Raw genomic sequence first — 24,836 nt, forward strand, 5'->3', positions numbered from 1 at the left:
GGCTAATCCAAAGGAAGGGAGCTGCCTGCGAGAAGTCCTGCAAGCATGAGTTGGCTGTATGGGTGCGAGCCTCAGACAGGAGAAGGTCATGGACAGAGCGGAGAGACCGAGAAGGGGCATACTTTGATGTATAGCTGGCATGTTAAATGTAATGCAACAGCAATTTTTTGAGTTTGTTGCTTTTCAGACAAACTTAAAAATTCTAATTATGTAAATTTACACAATATTGATTTTTGTTTATCCTTTATAGATATATTTGGGGAAGGAAAAACTTAGAATAGTATATAATGCCCTTTATTTTGCTATATTTCGCACAGCGTCTGACATTTATCTCACATACAGTAACTGTGATAAATTATATAACTAAAAATGATCAAATGCCCTTCTTATAGGTATTTGTAAGTACCCTGAAGGTCTTACTGGTGACAGAGCTTACTGAAAATGGCAACACAATTTAAAAAGAATGTCTACATTTGAGCATAACTATATTTACTGGATGTGGAATTTAATTAATATATTTCTAGAATGAAGGTATTTAAAGAGTGCAATAACAATATTTATCAATCTCTGGAATGCTAATGTTATGCTAACGGTATGCCATGTGTGCTGGAGGTCCAGCAGCCCTAGCACACAATTAAACATCTCAGAATGTTCTGTGTTTCAAGCTCAGGCACCATGGCCACTTCAAATCACTGAAGTGGTCATGGCGGTTAGAGTAATGCTTTAAATGGACTATTGTGTTTTGCATGACTGTGTTTATATTCAGATGATATTATGACTCTCTAATTTTACAAAGCCTTTGTTTGCAAAGCACACTTTCAATAAAGTATATAGCTGCATATATAGAATGATCAACAGTATACCTACCGTATTTGAAGAAAGAGGTGTTTTTTAAATTCAATTGCTAGCAATATCAAAATTATAGCAAAATCGAAATTCACTTTTGTGGCACTTGCTACTGTAAATTAAAAAAGCATGGGTGTCACCCCTCACTGATTCGCATGTTTCTCCACACGGTATTAGTGTAAGGAAGAGTCAGCAGAAGCACAGAACTGTAGGAAGTGAACATTGCCAGGATGCTACCCTATGCCAATGCATTGTTAGAATGAGAAATACTATCTGAGACTGGAAAGAATTAAGTCAATAAACATTATTTTTTTCCTGTGTTAATAGATATGCAATTTTACATAAATCCAGTAATTTACTAAATAAATTGATCCTTTGAAATGCCTTTTTTCTTAGCAAATCCCTATGTGTAGATTGTGCTTACCCCTGTTGTCCAAAGAATGTATAGTTAATAAACTTATAATAATTGTGCTGTAATGGAAGATTTGAACATGATTCATTGATATATCCCAACAAAACAATTTAGATTTATTTTCACAGTACCTTTGATAATGTCCCACATTTCCTCCGTGCTTGCAAGTGCACTGCCGCATATTCCTAATAAACCAATGCAAATATAGCATTATATCTGTCCATTAGAACCAAATTGATTTAACATTAAATAGTTGATAAAGTACATAAATGAGGTCATTCTGTGGAAGCATAATATGTTGTATCTTTTAATATTGTTTTTGTGTACTTAGTTCTTGCATCTGTCAAGGTTTTAATAGGAAACGAGTGCTGACCAAAGCAGCAACCACTATAAGTAGGAACCCATAAGGCAAGAAAACCAGAATATACTCAAATCAAAGAAAAGACAAGTGTATTATTACATGCAAGAAGCACAAAACAATAACAAATGCAAAACAGATAACTAAATTAAAGGGGCCTCTGGATACAGGGAGCAGGGCCTCTGGATAGAGGTTTGCACAGCCTGTTCTGGAACCCCCAAGGATCCACATGGGAGAGCAGCTGGCTCTGGAACACTGAGCGTAACACCACGGGCTAGCAGTAAGCTTTTGAACACTGAGCATAACACAGGATAGAAATAAACTCTGGAACACTGAGGGTAAACACAGTGTGGTGGAATCTCAGTAAAAATAAATTTACTAGGACAAGATTGCCACATGGTATGTGCATTTGCATATGTTGATGTACCAGTTAAGTCAGTTACACGTAGCTAAGATACAATCAGTAGTGTAAGGAGCATAAGTAGGAATACAGGATATACGAGTATTTCCCCTCCTCCATTGTGCTGGGCAAGCCATGTGGTCAAACAGGATTTTAGTCTCTATTCAGTTGATTAGATAAGAGTATGTGTAGGTTGAACTGATTATGGGAGGAGCTACATGCCTATATAAGGGACCTACACTGTATGATCAGGACTCGAATAAAGAATCTCTTCCTTCCTGAAGAAACCTGTGTCCATCTCTCTGTGCTTGGCTTCCGTCAGTTTCTCCGGTATCATTTGGTGCATTGGCCGGGAAGCTAATCGTTCAACGGTAGCTGAGAAGCAGAGGCGTGAGACGGTCTATCTTTGCCCACGTTCTCTACGGCTGCACCCCTGAACTTCTGCGTGGACCTCCTTTCGTCTCGGCGCCACTGGTCTGTTGTCCAGGAGATCATCGGCCTCCACATAGTAAGTGCTGGGGTGCCCCCGTCGATGAGTGTGAACCCAGGTTCAGGAACGAGGAGGTAAGACGACCGCTGTTTTAGACGGCGGACCCACTAGGGGTATTGGATACCGATTGTGCGGTAGGCCCATAAGGGGTTATTTGGAATCTGCCCCCTCCAGTGGAGGGAAGGAGCGAAGGCCCGTTTAATTTTGGTTTGGAGTCAGGCGGGGTTCTGGTGTAAATAGCCCTAGCCGGACACCGGTGTCTTGTCTAGACTAGCGTTCTAGGGTGTATATTTTGTTCGCTAGGTCGGAGGGACCGGGAGACTAAGCGGCGTCTGTGTAAATTCGGTCCGCTAGATCTCAACCTATCTTGGCTAAGTGGGAAGGCGTGTAAATTTGGAACCCACTAGATTTTTGATAGAGTAAATAGACTAAAAGGGTGCTGTTGTAAATTCCACCCTCTAGTTCGCTATATGTGGTGCTTGGGCAGTGTGGCTAACCAAAACGTATGTAGATAGTTTTAGGTAGTCCATCAAGGTACTGGCCAATAGATTAGTTGGGAATTGTAAATGTGTTAAAGATTGTTGTAGTAGCGTGTATATCTTGCTAGATAGCGTGAGCTCTGCCGTCTAGCGAGAGTGTGAATAGTGTGTAACTGTATTATAGCGCACGGTACCATAACCATGTATAATTACTGATACTGTAAATAAGTACTAATAATTGTCGTCTATGTTGCATGTTTTAACACCATAACCACTACTAATTGTACTGTGACTTTAAATTGTACTTTAACCTATGCTAACCGTACTGTAACTACTGTTTGTAAAGACGATGTTACTGGGGTATGTTATAGACGGGTAATTCAAATATAGGGAATTATAGCGTGGGTGACCGTATAGTTTCGCCACAGGGCACAGTATTAGTTACTTAGTGACTGGTGTAACAGCTGTGTGTGTACGGGAATTCCCTGAGTGTTTTGTTGGGTGCGTTTCACTTAGTAACTGTACCACGTGGTGCTGTTGCCGAGGGAATGGGTGTGACCGTTGGTAGAGTGTTTGTATAGTTTCTGTTGGAAACGACGCTCCATTGTTAAGTATGGGCGCGTCAGATTCAACGATTTTGGATCCCTTAGGATGTATGATAAAGAATTTTTAAAAGGGATATACAGTATGTGATTTGGGGGTAAAGATGTCTCCAGCACGCTTGATTACATTGTGTAGTAGGGAATGGCCTACTTTGGTTGCCGCATGGCCGCCACGTGGCAGTTTGGATCCTAATCTGGTACAGCGTGTACACGTGGCTGTTTCCATATATTGATTGTTGGAGGCAGGCCGTAAAAGACTCGCCAAAATGGATCCGAGTATGCCACGAGGAACAATGTCGCCTCATGGTGGCCAGGACTCGCTTGTCCACTAAGGCCGTAATTACGCCCATTTTGGACACGCCTCCTGAGTCTGAGATCCCTATGCCGCCCCCTTACTCCTCCACCGGAAGAGGAGGTGCTGTTGGAAACGCTCCTCCCCTTGCCCCGTTGTCCCCACCTACTTCCTCCTCTAGCTCAGAGCCCAGCCCTCTTGTTTTAAACCCTCCCCTCTCAGTACCTACCTCTGTCAACTCCACCTACCCAGATTTGGCGCCATTTCTAGTTCCTGGTCAGGCTCCTCCTAGCCCGGCCCGGAATATTTTACTCACCGACCTCCCCCTCAGTAAAGCGTCCCCATCCCCTTGTCTTACTACCCCTTGACCGGAACCCCTAACTGACGTTCCTAAACGAAGCCCCATACTAACCCGACAATTGACCGGTACCCTACAACCCCGACATTATCAAATGCCACTTCGACTGACACCTGGCCCGACACACATTAACGGTGACGGCCAGATACAATATGCTGATCCAGTATTCGTTTATGTTCCCTTCACAACTACTGATCTATTTAATTGGAAGACCCATAACTCCTCATACACCGAAAAGCCTCAAGCCATGACGGATTTGTTTACCTCCATAGTCCAGACACATAATCCCACTTGGGCTGATTGCCAGCAACTGCTTATGACATTGTTTAATAACGAGGAAAGGACAAGGATAAACCAAGCGGCAATTAAAGCGCTGGAAGAAGTGGCCCGTACACAAAATCAGGCCAATCCGGCAGCATGGGCCGCAGCACATTATCCAAACACTGATCCAGAATGGAATATCAATGGCGCAGATATGGCCCATTTAAAAGCATACAGGGACGCTATTATTGCTGGCATGAAAGCTGGGGGAAAGAAGGCGATTAACATGTCTAAGACGGCTGAGGTATTGCAGAAATGTGATGAATCGTCCAGTGTCTTTTATGACCGATTATTGGAGGCATACCGCTTGTATACCCCCTTTAATCCGGAGGCCCCTGAGAATTCCCGGATGGTTAACTCTGCCTTTGTCAGCCAAGCCTACGGAGATATAAAGCGCAAGCTACAAAAGTTAGAAGGGTTTGTAGGGATGTCCATAACCCAACTAATGGAGGTAGCGAATAAAGTGTACATGAACAGGGAAACAGAGACAAAGAAAGAGGAAGAGCGCAAGATGCGTAGAAAGGCAGATATGCTAGCGGTAGCAATCGCAGGCATAGATAGAAGGGAAAAGGAAGTATATAGGGGAACAGATAGAGGCGATAGTAAGTGGAATGGGGAACCCCTGAGTAGAAATCAGTGCGCATACTGTAGGGAAGAAGGGCATTGGAGAAGTGAGTGTCCGCGAAAGGAACAGTATGAGAGAGACAGACCTAGGGCAGGATATGGTAATTATAGAGGCAGAACGAGAGGTAGAGGAGGTCCTGGAGGGAATAATGGTAGCAATAGAGGAAGTGTTAGAGAAGACAGGTATTATCCAGCAGTGCAGAGATCCCGCGATAGAGAAGATAGGGACTTTGTAGGATTGGCTGACACGGTCATGGAGGACTATTGATACCGACCGGGCTCTATCCCCCTTGGCCGAGCGGAGCCTATGGTCGATGTATCAATAGGGGGAAAAAGGAGTGCGTTCATGATCGATACTGGTGCTGAACATTCGGTGGTGACTGACCTAGTTGCTCCTCCATCCGGAAGAACTATCACTGTAATAGGAGCAACTGGAAGGAGTGCTGCTAAACCGGTTCTTAAAAGTCGACTCTGTACATTGGGAGGCTACGTAGTAAAACATCAATTCCTTTATATGCCTGAATGTCCAGTCCAACTGTTAGGACGTGATTTGTTGTCAAAACTACAAGCGCAGATAAAGTTTCTACCAAATGGAACAACATCTTTAAAGTTCAATGGACCTTCAGGTATAATGACAATATCTGTACCAAAGGAAGAAGAGTGGCGACTTTATACATCGTTGACTAGCCAAAACCCTAAGAGTGATGAATCCTTGTTTAATATACCAGGAGTGTGGGCAGAGAACAACCCACCAGGACTTGCTCGCAATATCCCACCAATTCGAATCGAACTGAAACTTGGGGTCTATCCAGTGAGCTTAAGGCAATATCATATCCCACAAAAGGCCAAGAAGAATATACAATCGTATTTGGATAAGTTCATACGGAATGGTATCCTAAAATTCTGTACTTCCCCCATTGTTGCCTGTTCAAAAGCCCGGTACAGATGAGTATCGCCCTGTGCAGGACTTGAAAGCAGTCAATGATGCGGTCGTAAGTATACACCCAGTTGTGCCCAATCCATATAACCTGCTTGCTTTAATTCCGGGCGGGGCTACCTATTTAACTGTCTTAGATCTCAAAGATGCCTTCTTTTGCCTTCGAATTGCTGCGGAAAGCCAGTGTATCTTCGCATTCCAATGAGAAAATGCTGTAACGGGCTCAAAACGCCAGATGACTTGGACAAGACTGCCCCAAGGGTTTAAAAATTCACCCACCCTATTTGGATCAGCTTTAAGTCAAGACTTACTGGATTTCAAGTCCATCCCAGGAGAGTGTGTACTATTGCAATATGTAGATGATTTGTTGATAGCGGCAGTTACAAGAGAAATATGTCAGCAAGCAACACATGATCTACTACACATTCTCTGGAAGGCAGGATACAAGGTGTCCAGGAAGAAAGCTCAGTTGTGTCAGCCAACTGTCAAGTATCTGCGATTCCATATCTCTGAAGGTCAAAGGATAATGGGGCCAGAGAGAAAAGAAGCTGTATGCCAAATACCAATACCCAAGAATAGAAGACAAGTGCGGGAATTCTTGGGGGCAGCAGGCTTCTGTAGGATATGGATTCCCAGTTATGCGATATTGGCGAAACCTCTTTATGCAGCTATAAAAGGTACAGAACACGATCCCTTCCTATGGACCCCTGAACAGCAAAAGGCATTTGAAGATGTGAAGAAGGCTTTGATGAGTGCCCCAGCATTAGGTCTACCTGATCATACACGTCCATTCTACTTATGTGTACACGAGCAAAGAAGAATGGCTGTGGGAGTATTGACACAGTACTTGGGATCATGGCAAAGACCTGTTGCATATATGTCCAAACAACTGGATGCAGTGGCCAGTGGTCTTCCACCTTGTCTAAGAGCTGTAGCTGCCGCCGCCCTGCTGGTAGCCGAAGCTGATAAGCTCACTCTGGGTCAGGAACTCTACGTGCCAGTCCCGCACGCAGTAATAAAGTTGCTAGACTATAAAGGCAATCATTGGTTTAGTAATAGCCGCATGACTAAGTATCAAGCTATGTTGTGTGAAAACCCAAGAGTGCATTTAGAGACTGTTAATACCTTGAATCCAGCTACCCTTTTGCCACAACCTACTGAGAGTCAACATGATTGCCTGGAGGTGATGGATGAAGTGTTCTCAAGTAGAGCGGACCTTCGTGATTTTCCTATCCAGAACCCTGATGTCCAGTATTATACGGACGGCAGTAGTTATGTGAAAGAAGGGATTCGCTATGCAGGATATGCAGTGACTACCATATACAAGGTGATAGAAGCTCGGCCATTGTCAAAAGGAACATCGGCACAGAAGGCAGAATTAATTGCACTAACACGAGCGTTACAATTGGCAGAAGGTTTAAGAGTGAACATCTACACGGACTCCAAGTATGCGTTTTTAACCACTCATGCCCATGGAGCTTTGTATAAAGAAAGAGGACTATTGAATTCAGAGGGTAAAGAAATTAAGTACGCAGCTGAAATATTGCAACTACTGGAAGCCGTGTGGGAACCGAAAGAAGTTAGCATTATACATTGTTGGGCGCATCTGAAAGGAGATGGTGACGTAACCAAAGGAAATCGGATGGCAGATAATGCAGCTAAGCGTGCCGCTGAATCAGGAAGACAGGAATATGTGGAACATATAGCTGCACTTATACCGACTCCACTGTCTCAATGGACTCCAGTTTATACAGCTCAAGAAGAACAGTGGTTAAAGACTGAAGCTGGGAAGTACCTGGAGAACAAATGGTATCAGTTAGAAGATGGAAGAATAGTCATTCCAGCATCACTAGCTGTAGAAATTGTCCAGAACTATCACAACGGGACACATTCTGGAAGAGATAGTATGGAAGAATCTCTCAGAAAACATTTCTACATACCAAGATTGTCCAACTTGACTCAAGCCATTGTACGAAGATGTGTAATATGTGCTAAGAATAACGCAAAGCAAGGACCAGTGAAACCACCGGGAGTCCAGTATATGGGGGGACTCCCTATGTCCGATCTTCAAATAGACTATACAGTAATGCCTAAATCCGGCGGACATCGCTACCTACTAGTAGTTGTGTGTACCTACTCAGGTTGGGTAGAAGCATGTCCTACTCGTACAGAGAAAGCAGGAGAAGTTGTGCGATTCCTGTTGCGAGAAATAAAACCCCGATATGGACTACCATGTTCTATAGGATCGGATAATGGTCCAGCCTTTGTTCACCAGTGCCTACAACAACTGACTCATATGCTTGGTATTAAGTGGAACTTCATACGGCATATAGACCTCAGAGTTCTGGGAAAGTGGAAAGGATGAACAGAACTATTAAGAACCAATTGGCAAAAATGTGTCAAGAAACTCAACTTAAGTGGAATGTTCTTTTGCCTATAGCTCTGTTACGTATTCGTAGTACACCTACCAGAAGGATGGGTCTCTCACCTTTTGAAATCATGTATGGGCGTCCACCTCCCGTACTTGGTAACTTAAGGGGGGATTTGAGTCAGTTGGGAGAAGGAATTACCCGGCAGCAGGTTGTAGAGTTGGGTAAAACTATGGAGGAGGTACAGAAATGGGTACAAGATAGATTACCTGTGAATATTTATCCCCCTGTTCATAGCTATCATCCAGGAGATCAAGTGTGGATTAAAGAGTGGAACAGTATACCGTTAGGGCCTAAGTGGAGGGGTCCTTATGATGTTCTTTTGTCTACCCCTACAGCAAAAAAGGTGGCTGAAGTGACTCCGTGGATTCATCACTCCAGGGTTAAACCAGCAGCAGTAGATTCTTGGCAAGCTACACCAGATCCAGAGAATCCCTGCAAGATCCGGTTAAAGCGCATGACTCAGTCGGAGTAACGAGGAGATATTGGGATTACAAGTGTGTTTAAAGAGATCAGTAAGTGAGTGTTTTGTCGGCCATAATAAAGCCAGACCACTCACCCACGTGACATAGCCAGGGTGTCTCGAAGGGACCTCTGTGAAGGGAAGAGAGGACCTGCAGAACTCCATTCCTTGCAGCCCTTACATCCTGGAAGCTGAGGTGCCATCGCACGGACGAAGACTGAGGATGAAGACGTCGAAAGAAGTGCTCTTGATAATGTGTATTTTTATGTTTTTTATTATTCAGGAAGGTAGAGGTACCGACACACCTAGCTGTGAGGTTTACATTAAGACTACTATAACAGGTAATCCTATTTCCCAGACCCTAATTTGGCATTCACAATATGAATGTAAAGGATATGTATCAAGGTGTAGATACTTAGGTATAGAGTATAGTGTATGCCATTTAGGAGTAGGCGAACCTAAGTGCTTCAATCCAGAGTATCAACCCCGTACAATTTGGTTGACCCTCCGGAATGGAGACTCACAGGGGACCCTAATAAATAAAATAGTATTAGAAACCGTACATTCTTCGGGTGTTCTGCTATTTGATGCATGTAAGGCGATATCAAGTGGTAGAAAACCGTGGAATGTATGGGGGAATCTTAAGTGGGAGAGAACGTATGGGTCTAACGATAAGTATATTTGTCCCAGTAGTAAAAATAAGTACGTAAGTCCAAAATGCCCAGATAGGGATTATAATTATTGCCCATATTGGTCTTGTGTGGGGTGGGCAACTTGGGGACAGACAGTAGATAAGGATATGATTGTTACCAAGTTGCCTACCAAACCGTATTGTAAGTCTATGGAGTGTAACCCAGTCCATATACTTATTAATAATCCTGAACAATTTTTAGATAGGTTTGGTAACTTATTTGGGTTCCAGATATATGGGACGGGTTTGGATCCTGGGACAATATTATTTATAGGGATAGAGACCGATACTGTAGCATCCCAAACTCATCAGGTTTTCCATTCTTTTTATGAAGAGATGAGTGTAGAAAATAAGATCCCCCATAATGCTAAAAACCTGTTTATTGATCTAGCCGAGAGTATTGCTGGTAGTCTTAATGTGACCAACTGCTATGTGTGTGGAGGTACTAATATGGGAGACCAATGGCCCTGGGAAGCAAAGGAGGTAATGTATTCTGGTTCTGAGACAATTGAACAGATAACATCTTCTCAAGCCGATTATCAAATGAATGTTAGAGATAAATCTGAGTGGCGATTAAAGACCTCCATTATAGGTTATGTTTGCATAGCAAGAAAAGGAATAATGTTTAACACATCTGTAGGAGAACTAACTTGTCTAGGGCAAAAAGCTTATGATGATACTACAAAGAATACAACCTGGTGGTCGGCTTCAAATGTCTCAGAACCACCCAACCCGTTTGCAAGTTATGCCAATTTAAAGGACGTGTGGTTTGATCTATCTATCACATCTAGTTGGAAAGCCCCAGAAAATTTGTACTGGTTCTGTGGTAAGAAGGCCTATTCGGAGTTACCACAGGACTGGGAAGGGGCATGCGTGTTAGGTATGCTCAAACCATCCTTCTTCTTGTTGCCTATTGAAACAGGTGAGACTTTGGGAGTTAAAGTATATGATGTGAATTATAGGAAGAAAAGGGGACCCCTAGAGATAGGTACCTGGGAAGATAATGAATGGCCTCCCCAGCGTATCATAGATTATTAAGGGCCAGCCACTTGGGCAGAAGATGGTACTTTCGGCTATAGAACCCCAATATATATGCTCAACTGCATTATAAGGTTACAGGCAGTGGTTGAGATAATTACCAATGAGACATCACAAGCGCTCAATCTCCTAGCGAAACATAATACTAGGATGAGGACAGCCGTTTACCAAAATAGATTAGCCTTGGATTACCTATGGCAGTAGAGGGAGGTGTATGTGGGAAGTTTAACCTAAGCAATTGTTGTCTTCAAATAGATGATGAAGGGCAAGCAATAGCTGAGCTTACTAGCCATTTGGTTAAACTAGCGCATGTGCCTACCCAGGTATGGAAAGGGTATAATCCAAGTAGTTGGTTTGGTAATTGGTATGAGCAGTTTGGTGGAGTCATGCTAATTTTGATGCTGTGCCTTCTCCTACCATGTCTGATTCCTTTGGTAGTTAGGTCTGTGCAGAGCATTATAGAGAATATAGCAGAGAGAGAGGCTGCTGCACAGATAATGGCTATATATAGGTATGAGGCTCTAAATCAGGGAGAACTAGTACAGGAAGAGGAATGTTGAGGGATTCATATCGTTAGGGAGTTGCAAAGTCTGGTCTGGTTCATAGCAACCTGAGGTGTAAGCAAACTATGGTCAAGTGATGCATCTGGAATTGTGAAATATCAGAAGCATCAAAGGGGGGAATGTGGTGGAATCTCAGTAAAAATAAATTTACTAGGACAAGATTGCCACATGGTATGTGCATTTGCATATGTTGATGTACCAGTTAAGTCAGTTACACGTAGCTAAGATACAATCAGTAGTGTAAGGAGCATAAGTAGGAATACAGGATATACGAGTATTTCCCCTCCTCCATTGTGCTGGGCAAGCCATGTGGTCAAACAGGATTTTAGTCTCTATTCGGTTGATTAGATAAGAGTATGTGTAGGTTGAACTGATTATGGGAGGAGCTACATGCCTATATAAGGGACCTACACTGTATGATCAGGACTCAGACTTTGCTGTTTTTTGGTGATATTAGTCCCTCTGAGTCCCGGTCGGTGAATCGAATAAAGAATCTCTTCCTTCCTGAAGAAACCTGTGTTCATCTCTCTGTGCTTGGCTTCCGTCAGTTTCTCCGGTATCAACAGGATACAGTGACCAGACCTAAAACAATATTAATGAAATGGCAAATGAGAAGGGGCAAGTCTTAAAGTTAAACTCCAGTGCCAGGAAAACAATCCGTTTTCCTGGCACTGCAGGTCCTCTCTTCCTCCCACCCCCCAATCCCCGGTTGCTGAAGGGGTGAAAACCCCTTCAGTAACTTACTTGAGGCAGCGACGATGTCCCACGTCGCTGCTTCTTCCGCCGCCGCTCCTCCTAGTGATTGCGTCAGCTGGTGGGTGAGACTGATCCCGCCCAACGGCCGGGGAGACCTAATGCGTATGCGCGGCAATGCCGCGCATGGGCATTAGCGCTCCCCATAGGAAAGCATTGAAAATGCATTTCAATGCTTTCCTATGGGGAAATGAGCGACGCTGGAGGTCCTCACACAGCGTGAGGACGTCCAGCGACACTCTAGCACAGGTTTCCTGTGCTATGATCCAGGAAGTACCTTCTAGTGGCTGTCTAGTAGACAGCCACTAGAGGTGGAGTTAACCCTGCAAGGTAATTATTGCAGTTTATAAAAAAAACTGCAATAATTACAGTTGCAGGGTTAAGAGTAGTGGGAGTTGGTACCCAGACCACTCCAATGGGCAGAAGTGGTCTGGGTGCCTGGAGTGTCGCTTTAACTAAATAGGTAGGATGGAATTGCAAGGCAGGGCCAGTAAGGAACAGAATCAGAACTCTTCAGTGTAGGGTGCAGCAGCCTACAACAGCATCACAGAACGGTAGTGGCACTGTGAGGTACTGCACCAGGCTGAAGAGAGAAAATAGACTTGTGACACTTTGCTGATGTTTTGCTCACTTTTGAATGCTGGCGGTGCTTTCACTCTAGTGGTAGCATGAGACGGAGTCTACAAACCACACAAGTGGCTCAGGTAGTGCAGCTCATCCAGGATGGCACATCAATGCGAGCTGTGGCAAGAAGGTTTGCTGTGTCTGTCAGCGTAGTGTCCAGAGCATGGAGGCGCTACCAGGAGACAGGCCAGTACATCAGGAGACGTGGAGGAGGCTGTAGGAGGGCAACAACCCAGCCGCAGGACCGCTACCTCCGCCTTTGTGCAAGGAGGAACAGGAGGAGCACTGCCAGAGCCCTGCAAAATTACCTCCAGCAGGCCACAAATGTGCATGTGTCTGAAACAGACTCCATGAGGGTGGTACGAGGGCCCGACGTCCACAGGTGGGGGTTGTGCTTACAGCAACCAACACCGTGCAGGATGTTTGGCATTTGCTAGAGAACACCAAGATTGGCAAATTCGCCACTGGCACCCTGTGCTCTTCACAGATGAAAGCAGGTTCACACTGTGCACATGTGACATACGTGACAGAGTCTAGAGACGCCATGGAGAACGTTCTGCTGCCTGCAACATCCTCCAGTATGACCGGTTTGGCAGTGGGTCAGTAATGGTGTGGGGTGGCATTTCTTTGGGGGGCCGCACAACCCTCCATGTGCTCGCCAGAGGTAGCCTGACTGCCATTAGGTACCGAGATGAGATCCTCAGACCCCTTGTGAGACCATATGCTGGTGCGGTTGGCCCTGGGTTCCTCCTAATGCAAGACAATGCTAGACATCATGTGGCTGGAGTGTGTCAGCAGTTCCTGCAAGATGAAGGCAATGATGCTATGGACTGGCCCGCCCATTACCCAGACCTGAATCCAATTGAGCACATCTGGGTTTTCATTTCTCGCTCCATCCACCAACGTCACGTTGCACCACAGACTGTCCAGGAGTTGGCAGATGCTTTAGTCCAGGTCTGGGAGGAGATCCCTCAGGAGACCATCCGCCACCTCATCAAGAGCATGCACAAGCGTTGTAGGGAGGTCATACAGGCACGTGGAAGCCACACACACTACTGAGCCTCATTTTGACTTGTTTTAAGGACATTACATTAAAGTTCGATCAGCCTGTAGTGTGTTTTTCCACTTTAATTTTGAGTGTGACTCCAAATCCAGTCCTCCATGGGTTGAAAAATTTGATTTCCATTTTTTAATTTGTGTGTGATTTTGTTGTCAGCACATTCAACTATATAAAGAACAAAGTATTTCAGAAGCATATTTAATTAATTCAGATCTAGGATGTGTTATTTTTGTGTTCCCTTTATTTTTTTGAGCAGTGTATATATATGATATTAGTAAAAATAGAAAGGTGCGCTGTACCTTTAAAAAATTTAAAGTGCAAATAAGTGCATCAAAATTGTGCAAATAAGGAGTGTCTGTCCAATGTAGTTACACTCTATATGACAAATGTGCAAAATTGCAAGTGAAAAGTGAGCACAAAATTGAAAAAAATAAAATAATAACTTACAATCAATAATATTCGGTTTTCCAATTAGGAGATTGGTACATAAAAGGAAAGATATAAAATCACATAGCATAATATTGTATAAGACTGAAATAAACAACAAAAAAAGGGGTAATAAAACTCATAGGCCTAAAGGCCTAAACATTGAATTTGATCTGTATAATTTTATTTCATGAATTTTAAATGTATTTTTAGATATACCTCGATTTAAGGTTTTTATCTGAGATTAATTATTTTCCTCCTTTTTCCTCCTTTTTTAGTAGGTTACTTTTTAGTTACCTTCTCTTTATACCATAATTTGTCAATGCCTTTTTTATCTATGGTTGTATTATACATTGGGTCACTTATATGTATCTGTAGACATATCCATTTTTAGATATATCCTAACTTGAGATTATTATTATTATTGTTCACCTCCTTTTGCTAGTAAGTTGTTACCTATATATATTCTGTATATATCCAGTATCTCTTTTTAAATAATAGTATATCCAAACATGTGTATATAATTCCATTTATGGTTGTAAAAATATATATTGGGACATTTATATACTTTGAATATTCTTAAAACTATTAGTGTATCCATGTTTGCCTTATTTCCCACCTTGTTTTTGGAGAATATATGGGACTTTACTATTTGGACATTTAGTAGACTCACCCCGTTTGTCTATTACCTTGGGCTATCATTTACTGACTCCACGCCCACTATATGGGCTTTATATGCCAGGACCAGCTATACTAGGACGTGATCTGAGGAAGCCGATTGGGCGAAACACGTCATCACGTTCCTGACGTCATCACGCTATCACGTGACTGTACGGAGCTCCGAACCCGGAAGTGCCTTGCAAAGTGCCGAAAACGTTTTGGAGTGTTCATCTCTGCACAATATTTTATTGGACACTGGCCTTCTATGTGGGAGAGGGCGCCTTTTTAAATTGGAAGAAATAAAGTTCGTCTTATCTAGCTGGCGTCCTGCTGTTTTACTACCACCAAGTCCCATGATGTGGACGATATGCTGAAGAAGTTGGAGCAGACTTCTCAATTCTTTCTCAGCCTATATAGATATATTGAAATATTCCAGAACATTAACTCTAAAGAGATTTTTTGATATTAATAAATATCCAGACACTAAAAAAAGTGACAACCATACAATTTTAAAAAAATAAATCAAATTTTTATCCTAGGAATTACCGTACAAGTGTCATAGACATTTTTGAAAAATCCGTTATTGACTACTTTGATAAACTAGGGAAATGTAATCGAAAACAAAATTCAAACTTAAATTTTAATGAATATAAAGCCCTACAAAACCTAAGAAATAATAAAGAAATAATAATAAAGCCGGCCGATAAGGGGGGAAGTATTGTGATCCAGGACACTACCAAATATCTAAAGGAATGTTATAAACAATTAGAGGATAAAAAGATATATAGGATATTAGAAAAAGACCCAACGTTAGAAATTAAATCTTCATTAGAGATCTTGTTAAAAAGAGGAAAGGATGAAGGTATCTTAAATGATAACGAGTATAAGTTTTTATTAGTTGAATTCCCTAGAGTGCCTGTATTTTACACTCTGCCTAAGGTGCACAAAAATTTAGAGAACACTCCAGGTAGGCCGATTGTGTCCGGCATAGGATCTATCTCAGCTAACCTTTCTAAATATGTAGACATCTGGTTACAGAATCTAGTTAAAGAAATGCCATCATATCTTAAGGACACGACAGATGTAATTAAAATTATAAAAAACACTAAATGGGAAAATGGATATTTTTTAGTAACTTCAGATGTAACGGCACTTTATACCTCTATCTCTCACGAGAAGGGATGTAGAACTATTCAAGATTGTCTAGAAAAATCGAGCAATTTTAGCAATATACATATTTTATTTCTTATAGATAGTATTAGATGGATTTTAGAAAATAATTATTTCAATTTTAATTTGAAATTTTATCTACAACTACAAGGTACGGCTATGGGGACCAGGTTCGCCCCTAGTTATGCTAATTTATTTATGTCAGGCTGGGAATCGGAAGTTATTTATAACAGTCATAACTGGGGGACGAACCTGGTCTCCTACCACAGATATATCGATTATATATTTTTTATATGGAAAGGTACCCAATTGGATTTAGAGCTCTTTTTAGCAAGTATAAATTTTAATGAGTGGGGTTTACAGTTCAGTAGTTCTTTTAGTAGCCGTAATATTCAATTTTTAGACCTGGAAATTTATGAGGAAGCCGGTAATTTAAAAACAATTTTTTTTTTAAAAAAAAGTAGATGCCAATAGTTGTGTTATACAACAGCGGGCACTACACTCCCTGGCTTAACAATATTCCAAAAGGCCAATTACAAAGAATAAGGAGAAACTGCACTGAACAGACTGTTTTTGAAGAGCAGGCGAAAGTAGTAATAGACAAATTCTCTCAGAAACAATATCCCACTGACATACTAAATAGGGCATATGAAGAAACAAAAAACCTGGATCAAAACCAATTAGTTTTTAAAACAAGTCAGTATAACAAAGGACAAGATAAATTCAATAAAATACCTTTAGTTTTGGATTTTAATCAGGATTTTAAGAGAGTTAAATCTATTATTAACAGACACTGGCACCTTTTAAAAAAAGATAGAGAATTGGCGACAATAATTCCAGATAAACCTTTTATCACTTTTAGAGGCGCACCTAGTTTAAAGCAAATTTTGACTTTTAACCATCCAAGAAAAGAAGTGCCCGATACGTTTTTAAGTATAAATAAAAAAGGTTTCTATTCTTGTGGCAAATGTGTAGGGTGCAAATGTAGTAAAAATAATACTGTAAAGGGGATTAGTAAATTTAAGACAAAATATGCCTTGGAAGAGCACATTATTAAAGATTTTATCACCTGTTTTACTAAAAACATTATATATCTTTTAATATGCCCATGCGGACTACAGTACGTGGGTAGAACCATTCGCCCTCTACATAAGAGAATTTATGAACATGTCAACAATATCCGTAAAGGTATAGATCATCACAGTGTGTCCGCTCATTTTAAAAAATACCACAACAAAGATCCTTACATTCTTAGGAATCCAAATTGTCAAAAAATCATGGCGAGGAGGCAATTTTATCCAACAGATAGGGAAAGAAGAGATGAAATGGGTTCACACACTTGATACTCTTGAACCTAAAGGCCTAAACATTGAATTTGATCTGTATAATTTTATTTCATGAATTTTAAATGTATTTTTAGATATACCTCGATTTAAGGTTTTTATCTGAGATTAATTATTTTCCTCCTTTTTCCTCCTTTTTTAGTAGGTTACTTTTTAGTTACCTTCTCTTTATACCATAATTTGTCTATGCCTTTTTTATCTATGGTTGTATTATACATTGGGTCACTTATATGTATCTGTAGACATATCCATACTTGTGATTTTTAGATATATCCTAACTTGAGATTATTATTATTATTGTTCACCTCCTTTTGCTAGTAAGTTGTTACCTATATATATTCTGTATATATCCAGTATCTCTTTTTAAATAATAGTATATCCAAACATGTGTATATAATTCCATTTATGGTTGTAAAAATATATATTGGGACATTTATATACTTTGAATATTCTTAAAACTATTAGTGTATCCATGTTTGCCTTATTTCCCACCTTGTTTTTGGAGAATATATGGGACTTTACTATTTGGACATTTAGTAGACTCACCCCGTTTGTCTATTACCTTGGGCTATCATTTACTGACTCCACGCCCACTATATGGGCTTTATAAGCCAGGACCAGCTATACTAGGACGTGATCTGAGGAAGCCGATTGGGCGAAACGCGTCATCACGTTCCTGACGTCATCACGCTATCACGTGACTGTACGGAGCTCTGAACCCGGAAGTGCCTTGCAAAGTGCCGAAAACGTTTTGGAGTGTTCATCTCTGCACAATATTTTATTGGACACTGGCCTTCTATGTGGGAGAGGGAGCCTTTTTAAATTGGAAGAAATAAAGTTCGTCTTATCTAGCTGGCGTCCTGCTGTTTTACTACCACCAAGTCCCATGATGTGGACGATATGCTGAAGAAGTTGGAGCAGACTTTTACTGCTCCTCCCTTGTGAGTTTTATTACCCCTTTTTTTGTTGTTTATTTCAGTCTTATACAATATTATGCTATGTGATTTTATATCTTTCCTTTTATGTACCAATCTCCTAATTGGAAAACCGAATATTATTGATTGTAAGTTATTTTATTTTTTTCAATTTTGTGCTCACTTTTCACTTGCAATTTTGCACATTTGTCATATAGAGTGTAACTACATTGGACAGACACTCCTTATTTGCACAATTTTGATGCACTTATTTGCACTTTAAATTTTTTAAAGGTACAGCGCACCTTTCTATTTTTACTATTCATACTTTTTGTACGGTGTCTTTTGAGCTTGCACACTTTTAGGTGCTGCTCTACCTTTATTTTTAATATTTTGCACTAATATTTTACACTTTAGCGCCTATATTGCTTGTTCGTTCTTGTATATATATGATATATATATATATACACATAATATTTGTGTTCAGCGAAGTCTCCCGAGTATAACTGTACACCCCATGCACGGGTTTTGTAGTGTTTTTGAAAGTTACAGGGTCAAACATAAGGCTTGATTTGCCATTTTTTCACATTAAAATTGTCCAGGTTGGTTATGTTGCCTTTGAGAGTGTATGGTAATCCAGGAATAAGAATTACCCCCATGCAGCTGCATACATACCGCGGTCGCAGGGGTCACAGCTGCGGCCGGGCCCCCTGGAGTGACGGGCCCGGTCGCAGCTGTGACCCCTGCGACTGGGAACCCGCCATCACCATTTGCGGCCCCGGCCGGTGCGGCAAACTGCCGGTGCCGCCATCCAAGGGGTCCACCGGGTGGATTGTAAGGAGGCGCTGGGCACTTTAACAGCGCGACCAGGCCCCCTGTGATGTGATCACACAGAGCTGCACCTAAAAGGTAGGAAACAGGAGGGTGACTAAAATATTTTGTGTGTGTGTTTGTTTGTGTGTGTGTCTGTCTGTCTGTGTCTTTGTATGTGTGTCTTGTGTGTGTATGTATGTGTCTTTGTATGTATGTGTGTGTATATGTATGTGTGTATGTCTGTGTGTGTCTGTTTGTATGTATGTGTCTTTGTATGTATGTGTGTGTGTGTGTGTGCCTGTCTGTTTGTATGTGTGTGTGCCTGTCTGTGCCTGTGTGTGTCGGTCTGTATGTATGTATGTGTGTGTTGGTCTGTGTGTCTGTATGTATCTGTCTTCTCTGTATGTGTCTATGTGTGTGTATGTATGTCTGTATGTGTGTGTGTGTGTCTGTCGAGGTTTGGGGGGAGGTGTAGAGGGAGGGTGGACCAAGAATCTGTTTCACTCCGGGGTCCCAGGGATTGTGTGTACGCCACTGCCCCCATGATAGCATACCATTTGCAAAAGAAGACAGCCAAAAGTATTGCAAATGGGGTATGTTCAGTCTTTTTTAATAACCACTTAGTCACAAACACATTTTTAACACACAAACAAATATAAATGCTAACTTGGCCAGTGTTTGTGATTAAGTAACTACTAAAAAGACTGGACATACCTCATACTGAATACCCTGGGTAGGTAGTCTACTTTAAAAAAAAACAAACTAATGATTCAGAGATTTATGACAGATAACAGCGTTACAATGTCACTATTGATACATTTAAAAAATATATATTTTGAAACAGCAATGTCCTACTTGTACTTATAGCCCTATAACTTGCAAAAAAAAAAAAGCTAAGAACATGTTAACATTTCACCACGTTGCACCACGTTGGGTATTTCTAAGCTAAGGAAAAAATTTAGAAACCATTTAGCACAGGTGTTTTTTGGCGGTTGTAGATGCGTAACAGATTTTGGCGGTCAAAGTTAGAAAAAGTGGTTTTTTTTTTTTTTTAAATCATCATATTTTATAATTGTTAATAGTAAATTATATGATATGATGAAAATAATGGTATCTTTAGAAATACCATTTACTGGCGAGAATAACTGTATATAATATGTGTGGGTACAGTAAATGAGTAAGAGGAAAATTACAGCTAAACACAAACACGGCAGAAATTTAAAAACAGCCCTGGTCCTTAACGATAAGAAAATTGAAAACGTCTGGTCACTGGGGGGTTAAACTATTATAGTGCTGGAGTTCCTGTTTAAGTCTTTGATCCCCCTCAGAATGGAGTAAAAAGGTTTTTAACTTCCCTTTTCTCCAAGCCTTGGGGAACACTCAGCATCTCCATGCAGGATGTGGAGACACTGAACGTAGGTGCTGCACACACTGACGTAGGTATTTTTATTTATTTTTTTTCCAAATATTCTTTATTGTCATTTTACAGAAAATTAAGTTCAACAGCATTTTTACATTATTTCATACAATATGGTAAATTGGATTATTCCATTGCGTTACCATTCAAGTCCATTGTTAAATGGATAGTCATTAGATTTGAGTATCTACAAGTTAATATTGTCTAGGAATAAATTACTTATCCAAAATACTGTCTTCAACGAGGTGTATCTTACACAACATATTACATAAATATCACATAAAACATACAATGTAAGGACACCTATGGAGATTAAAGAGGATGGGGAGCTCCAATATAGTTTCTTAATATTGAATCAATCAAGAACCATTTTCGGGATAATATTGATAGTATTTTGCTAAGTGAATATAGCTAAATATAGTCTTGCTAGGGTTTTATTTATTTGGAGAATCTATTCTTTATAATAATCAAACCAATTTTTCCATATTTTGTTATAGGTATCAATATTGTTATCTTTAAAATAGACATCCTTTTCCATTACACCTTGATATTGGATTTAAGCTTTTATCTCTATTAAGGATGGAGATTCGGTATGTCTCCAATTTCTAGCCATACACAGTTTAACTGCGATTAAAACGTGGATAATTAGATATAAAGATGGTTTAGCCATTTTTGGCATATCTAGATGAAATAAAAATATTTCTGGGGACAAGGTGATATCTAATTTTAAGTCAGAGATAAGTTTAGAAACTCCCAACTTAAGGATGTCCAGGCCAGTGCAGTCCCACCGAGTATGTTTCAGTGAACCTAGTTCCCTATTACATCGCCAACATACGTTGGAGGAATTTGTTTGAAATTTGCAGAATTTAGTGGGGACCATATACCATCTGGGGATGATTTTCAGGAATGTTTCTTTTATATGTATTTAGGAATTTTTACAGTTCAGCTCTTCTGCTTTACAATGTGCAATTCTATGATGCATTTCCAATAAGTAAAATCCCTTTCTATGCTGTATGTGTTTATTACATTAAAGCTTGGTTGAAAATACAATATGACAGGTATTATTATTTATAATATAAGTGAACAATAACATTTTGCATTCCAACTTACCTTGCAGAAAACAGAGTTCTCGTTCAGGTGTGATCTTCACTGGCTTGCCTTCTTCAAATTGGCTTCCTAGCAACTTTGTGTCCACAAAATGTCTATATGCTGGAAAGCCAGCTTTATGTGGAGTGAACTCAAACCAGGTTCCTGAAATAACATTGGTTTTTCTTAGTAAAAAGACAGGAGACATGGAAATATCTGCATTTTCAACTTTTGCTGGATATTGTGTTGATCTGCACCTGGTTTATGCGGAATGCCATTATCCACATTTTCTTTTTCCACAGCCGCATATATTGGATATGGATTTGTGCCAGTCTCACAGGAAGTACGGTGATCTGAAAGTTTCATCTCATTAATCTGGAGGAGGAGAACAGGTTTAAAACAAACGTATTTAACACGTAAATTATCTCAAAGACAACACAATTTGAAATATTTTAATTTTCAGTATGCCATGTTCAGATGTGATGTCATTATTTTTATATTATGTTTCAGGCATCATTTTTCATTATTACTAAATGGATTAGACTGCATGCAATATAGCCTCAGTTTGCATTATTATATAGTTACATAGCTCAAAGGGACATGCGTTCATCACCATCAACATTATTACATAAAAAAAAAGCACAATTATATATTTTTATTATCTCCTTATCTCCTGGCAATTATGGGTTGTCTTTTTTTTACTTATTTGTTCAGAAGCACCACATATCTGCTAAGAACATGCATAATTTGGTGGTGTGGAATTTTACCAAAATTTTAAATATATATATATATATATATATATATCTTGTGCTTGCAAATGACATCAGGATCCATGAACATAAGCTATGTCTCCATTAATTGCATGGATTTTAGTTTGATAAGCTAAGCTTCCTACCAAAAGAGGGCTTAAAGTTGGCTACTGACAAAGAGCCAAGAGATTCACTGAAAATAGTTGTTTTGTCATATGTATGTGTATTCATATAAGGTGCACAGAGGTTGTAATAGACTGTATACAATATTTTATTTTAATAATAAAAATGACGCCAGTTTTCTTTCAAATTTGTTAGTGTTGACTAATGCGGGAGTTTTTAAAATGTGATATTGAAGAATATACTCACGTCTTTAGTCATCATTTGAATGACCACATACGCCCAAAAAGCAGTTAATGATGCAGTATCCTGTCTCATTATTTGTTCAAACTTCTCCCATGATTTTGTGCAGTCCCACTCATGCTTGCTGAGTTTCTCGCAAATGTTACGTTCCATTTCTCCCATGCTTGCTGACCAATTGTCATGATTATAGAGTGATGTCATGCACCTTGAAAGATAAGTGAAATAAGTATGTGGTTTGTGTGGAAAATCTATGAATCTTACATATGTCTTCCCTGCCTAACTTTTCTACGAAGTTTCACTCTGTAGCTAACAGCCCATACCTTTCATATAATATCACTAAAGTAAGGGAGTATTTATATAATATAGGCATGAAAAAATATCATGAAAATGCCATTCCTGCTTTTACCAAGTATCAGGCATTTAAGATTAAATAGATATTAATTTCTTATTGAACGGACCCTCCGTCAATCAATACTCCTAGTGCTTACCAAGGACCATCAGCACCGCACCAGACACCATAAGAACTGCAGACCCCACGAACCGCCACAGCTTGGTTGGCGGCTCGCCGTCTCCTACCCACCCAGGGCCTACGACAAGGCTCCAGGCTCCAGTGGGTGAACCTCTCTTCCTTCATAGAGTGAAGCAGGAACAGCTCTTAGAAGAGCTAGTGATTAGCATCCAGGGGAGTATACAGAGTATAGCAATCCCCAGTGTGATATGGCAATACCCTACAACACAAGATGAGGCTGCAAGTTGAGGGTAAGAAGGTGTGAAGGTTTATTGAACAGCTTGAGTTTTTATATAGTTTTTCCCCACAAGGTTGACGCCCAGGTGAACCTTGTGGGGCACAGGACACAGAATTAACAAACCAATTAAAACAGAGTCTTACATGCAGACACTCCCCTACAGTGTACACAATTCCTCCCCTCTGCCTGTGATACAATTAACAAAGAAAATGGGCTAACTCAATGAACTCTAAACAGAAAAAACATACATTTTTACAAACCCCAAAAAGTACCCCAAAATACAACATATCCCCTGATAGCCCTGATCTGGGTGAACAACATATCCAGAAATCACCCAGATCGGTTCAGGGGTTCAGGAATTTCCTGGAAGTCTTAATTTTGCCCCACCGTGCACATGGTCCCATGCCCAAAACAGTTCCATACACTCGACGACAAAACACTGCTGGACAATTTAAGACGGCCACTACCACATGTTTGAATCTGTTCCAGTTAAAAGTCCAAGGGGCAGAAACAGTACTTTTGAACATGGGTTATCACAGGGCCCATAGTCCCAGGGTGGGAGGCTGGCAAACAGGCCCCTCAAAAAAACAGTAAAACAGTGGCTAAGTTGCTTTTGTCACAATTATATATTATATCTATCTATAATAATATCCTCAAACAAGAAGAGCTAGAGTTTTTCAAAGAAATCAAAAAGCTAAATTGTTCATACAACATCACAGTTATACTACTATTGCTATTGTTATCTATTACTGTGATGCTGTCTAAATAAAACAGTTTTTTTATTTCTTGAAAAAAATCCAGTGACTGATCTTTCCTTGTTTGTGGATATTGATTTGGAGGGAGATGTGCAACGTGGTGAAAGATTTGGGAGACAATGAGGGCCAGCCATTGGAAAATATCTGTAATTATAGATATGTATATATTTGGTTTAAAATAATTAACAGAAAACCTCTTTCAAAAAATCTGTACAACGGGCTGGCAGGCAAAATTGAAATATAACTTTCTGCGATCACTATTCCTAACAAGGATTATAATACTCTAATATTAAAAATATTATCAGTTAATTATTACATACCATGTAGATCCAGAAGTACCACAAATGTATGTGACTGTATCTAGAATATCTTGATTAGCTAGTTCTGAAAGCACACCCAAGAAACCAATCATAGCACGCAGACCACCGCCAGATCCAAGAACAGCAACAACTGGTACATCGTCCTACAGAAAACATAATCAAATTAACAAATAAAATAAATTAAATATATAAAATGCCACACCATTTTATGGTTATAATAAATATAGGTATGTTTACAGCATTTCAGTCAAACCTTCAATATGGAACCACTTTGGGCAAAAAAAAAAAAAAACAAATTATATGTGGTAGTTTGGATTGTCAGAATTTTGTTTAC

The 24,836-nt window shown here is 40.3% G+C and overlaps 1 protein-coding gene across 1 annotated transcript in view; it reads right to left on the reverse strand.

Moving 5' to 3' along the window:
* LOC134611179 (cytosolic phospholipase A2 gamma-like) overlaps window positions 1–24,633 on the reverse strand; it is a 122,913-nt gene extending 98,280 nt beyond the window's left edge. The window contains exons 1-5 of the mRNA XM_063454803.1: window positions 24,503–24,633; window positions 22,688–22,886; window positions 21,827–21,944; window positions 21,594–21,734; window positions 1,390–1,443 (exon numbers count right to left, since the gene is read on the reverse strand). Of these exons, the coding sequence (XP_063310873.1) occupies window positions 1,390–1,443; window positions 21,594–21,734; window positions 21,827–21,944; window positions 22,688–22,886; window positions 24,503–24,594 (604 nt within the window). The 5' untranslated portion in view covers window positions 24,595–24,633. The remainder of the gene's footprint in view (window positions 1–1,389; window positions 1,444–21,593; window positions 21,735–21,826; window positions 21,945–22,687; window positions 22,887–24,502) is intronic.
* Window positions 24,634–24,836: the final 203 nt, after the last annotated feature.

The sequence above is a fragment of the Pelobates fuscus genome, chromosome 5 (assembly GCF_036172605.1).
Source record: "Pelobates fuscus isolate aPelFus1 chromosome 5, aPelFus1.pri, whole genome shotgun sequence".
NCBI lineage: Eukaryota > Metazoa > Chordata > Amphibia > Anura > Pelobatidae > Pelobates > Pelobates fuscus.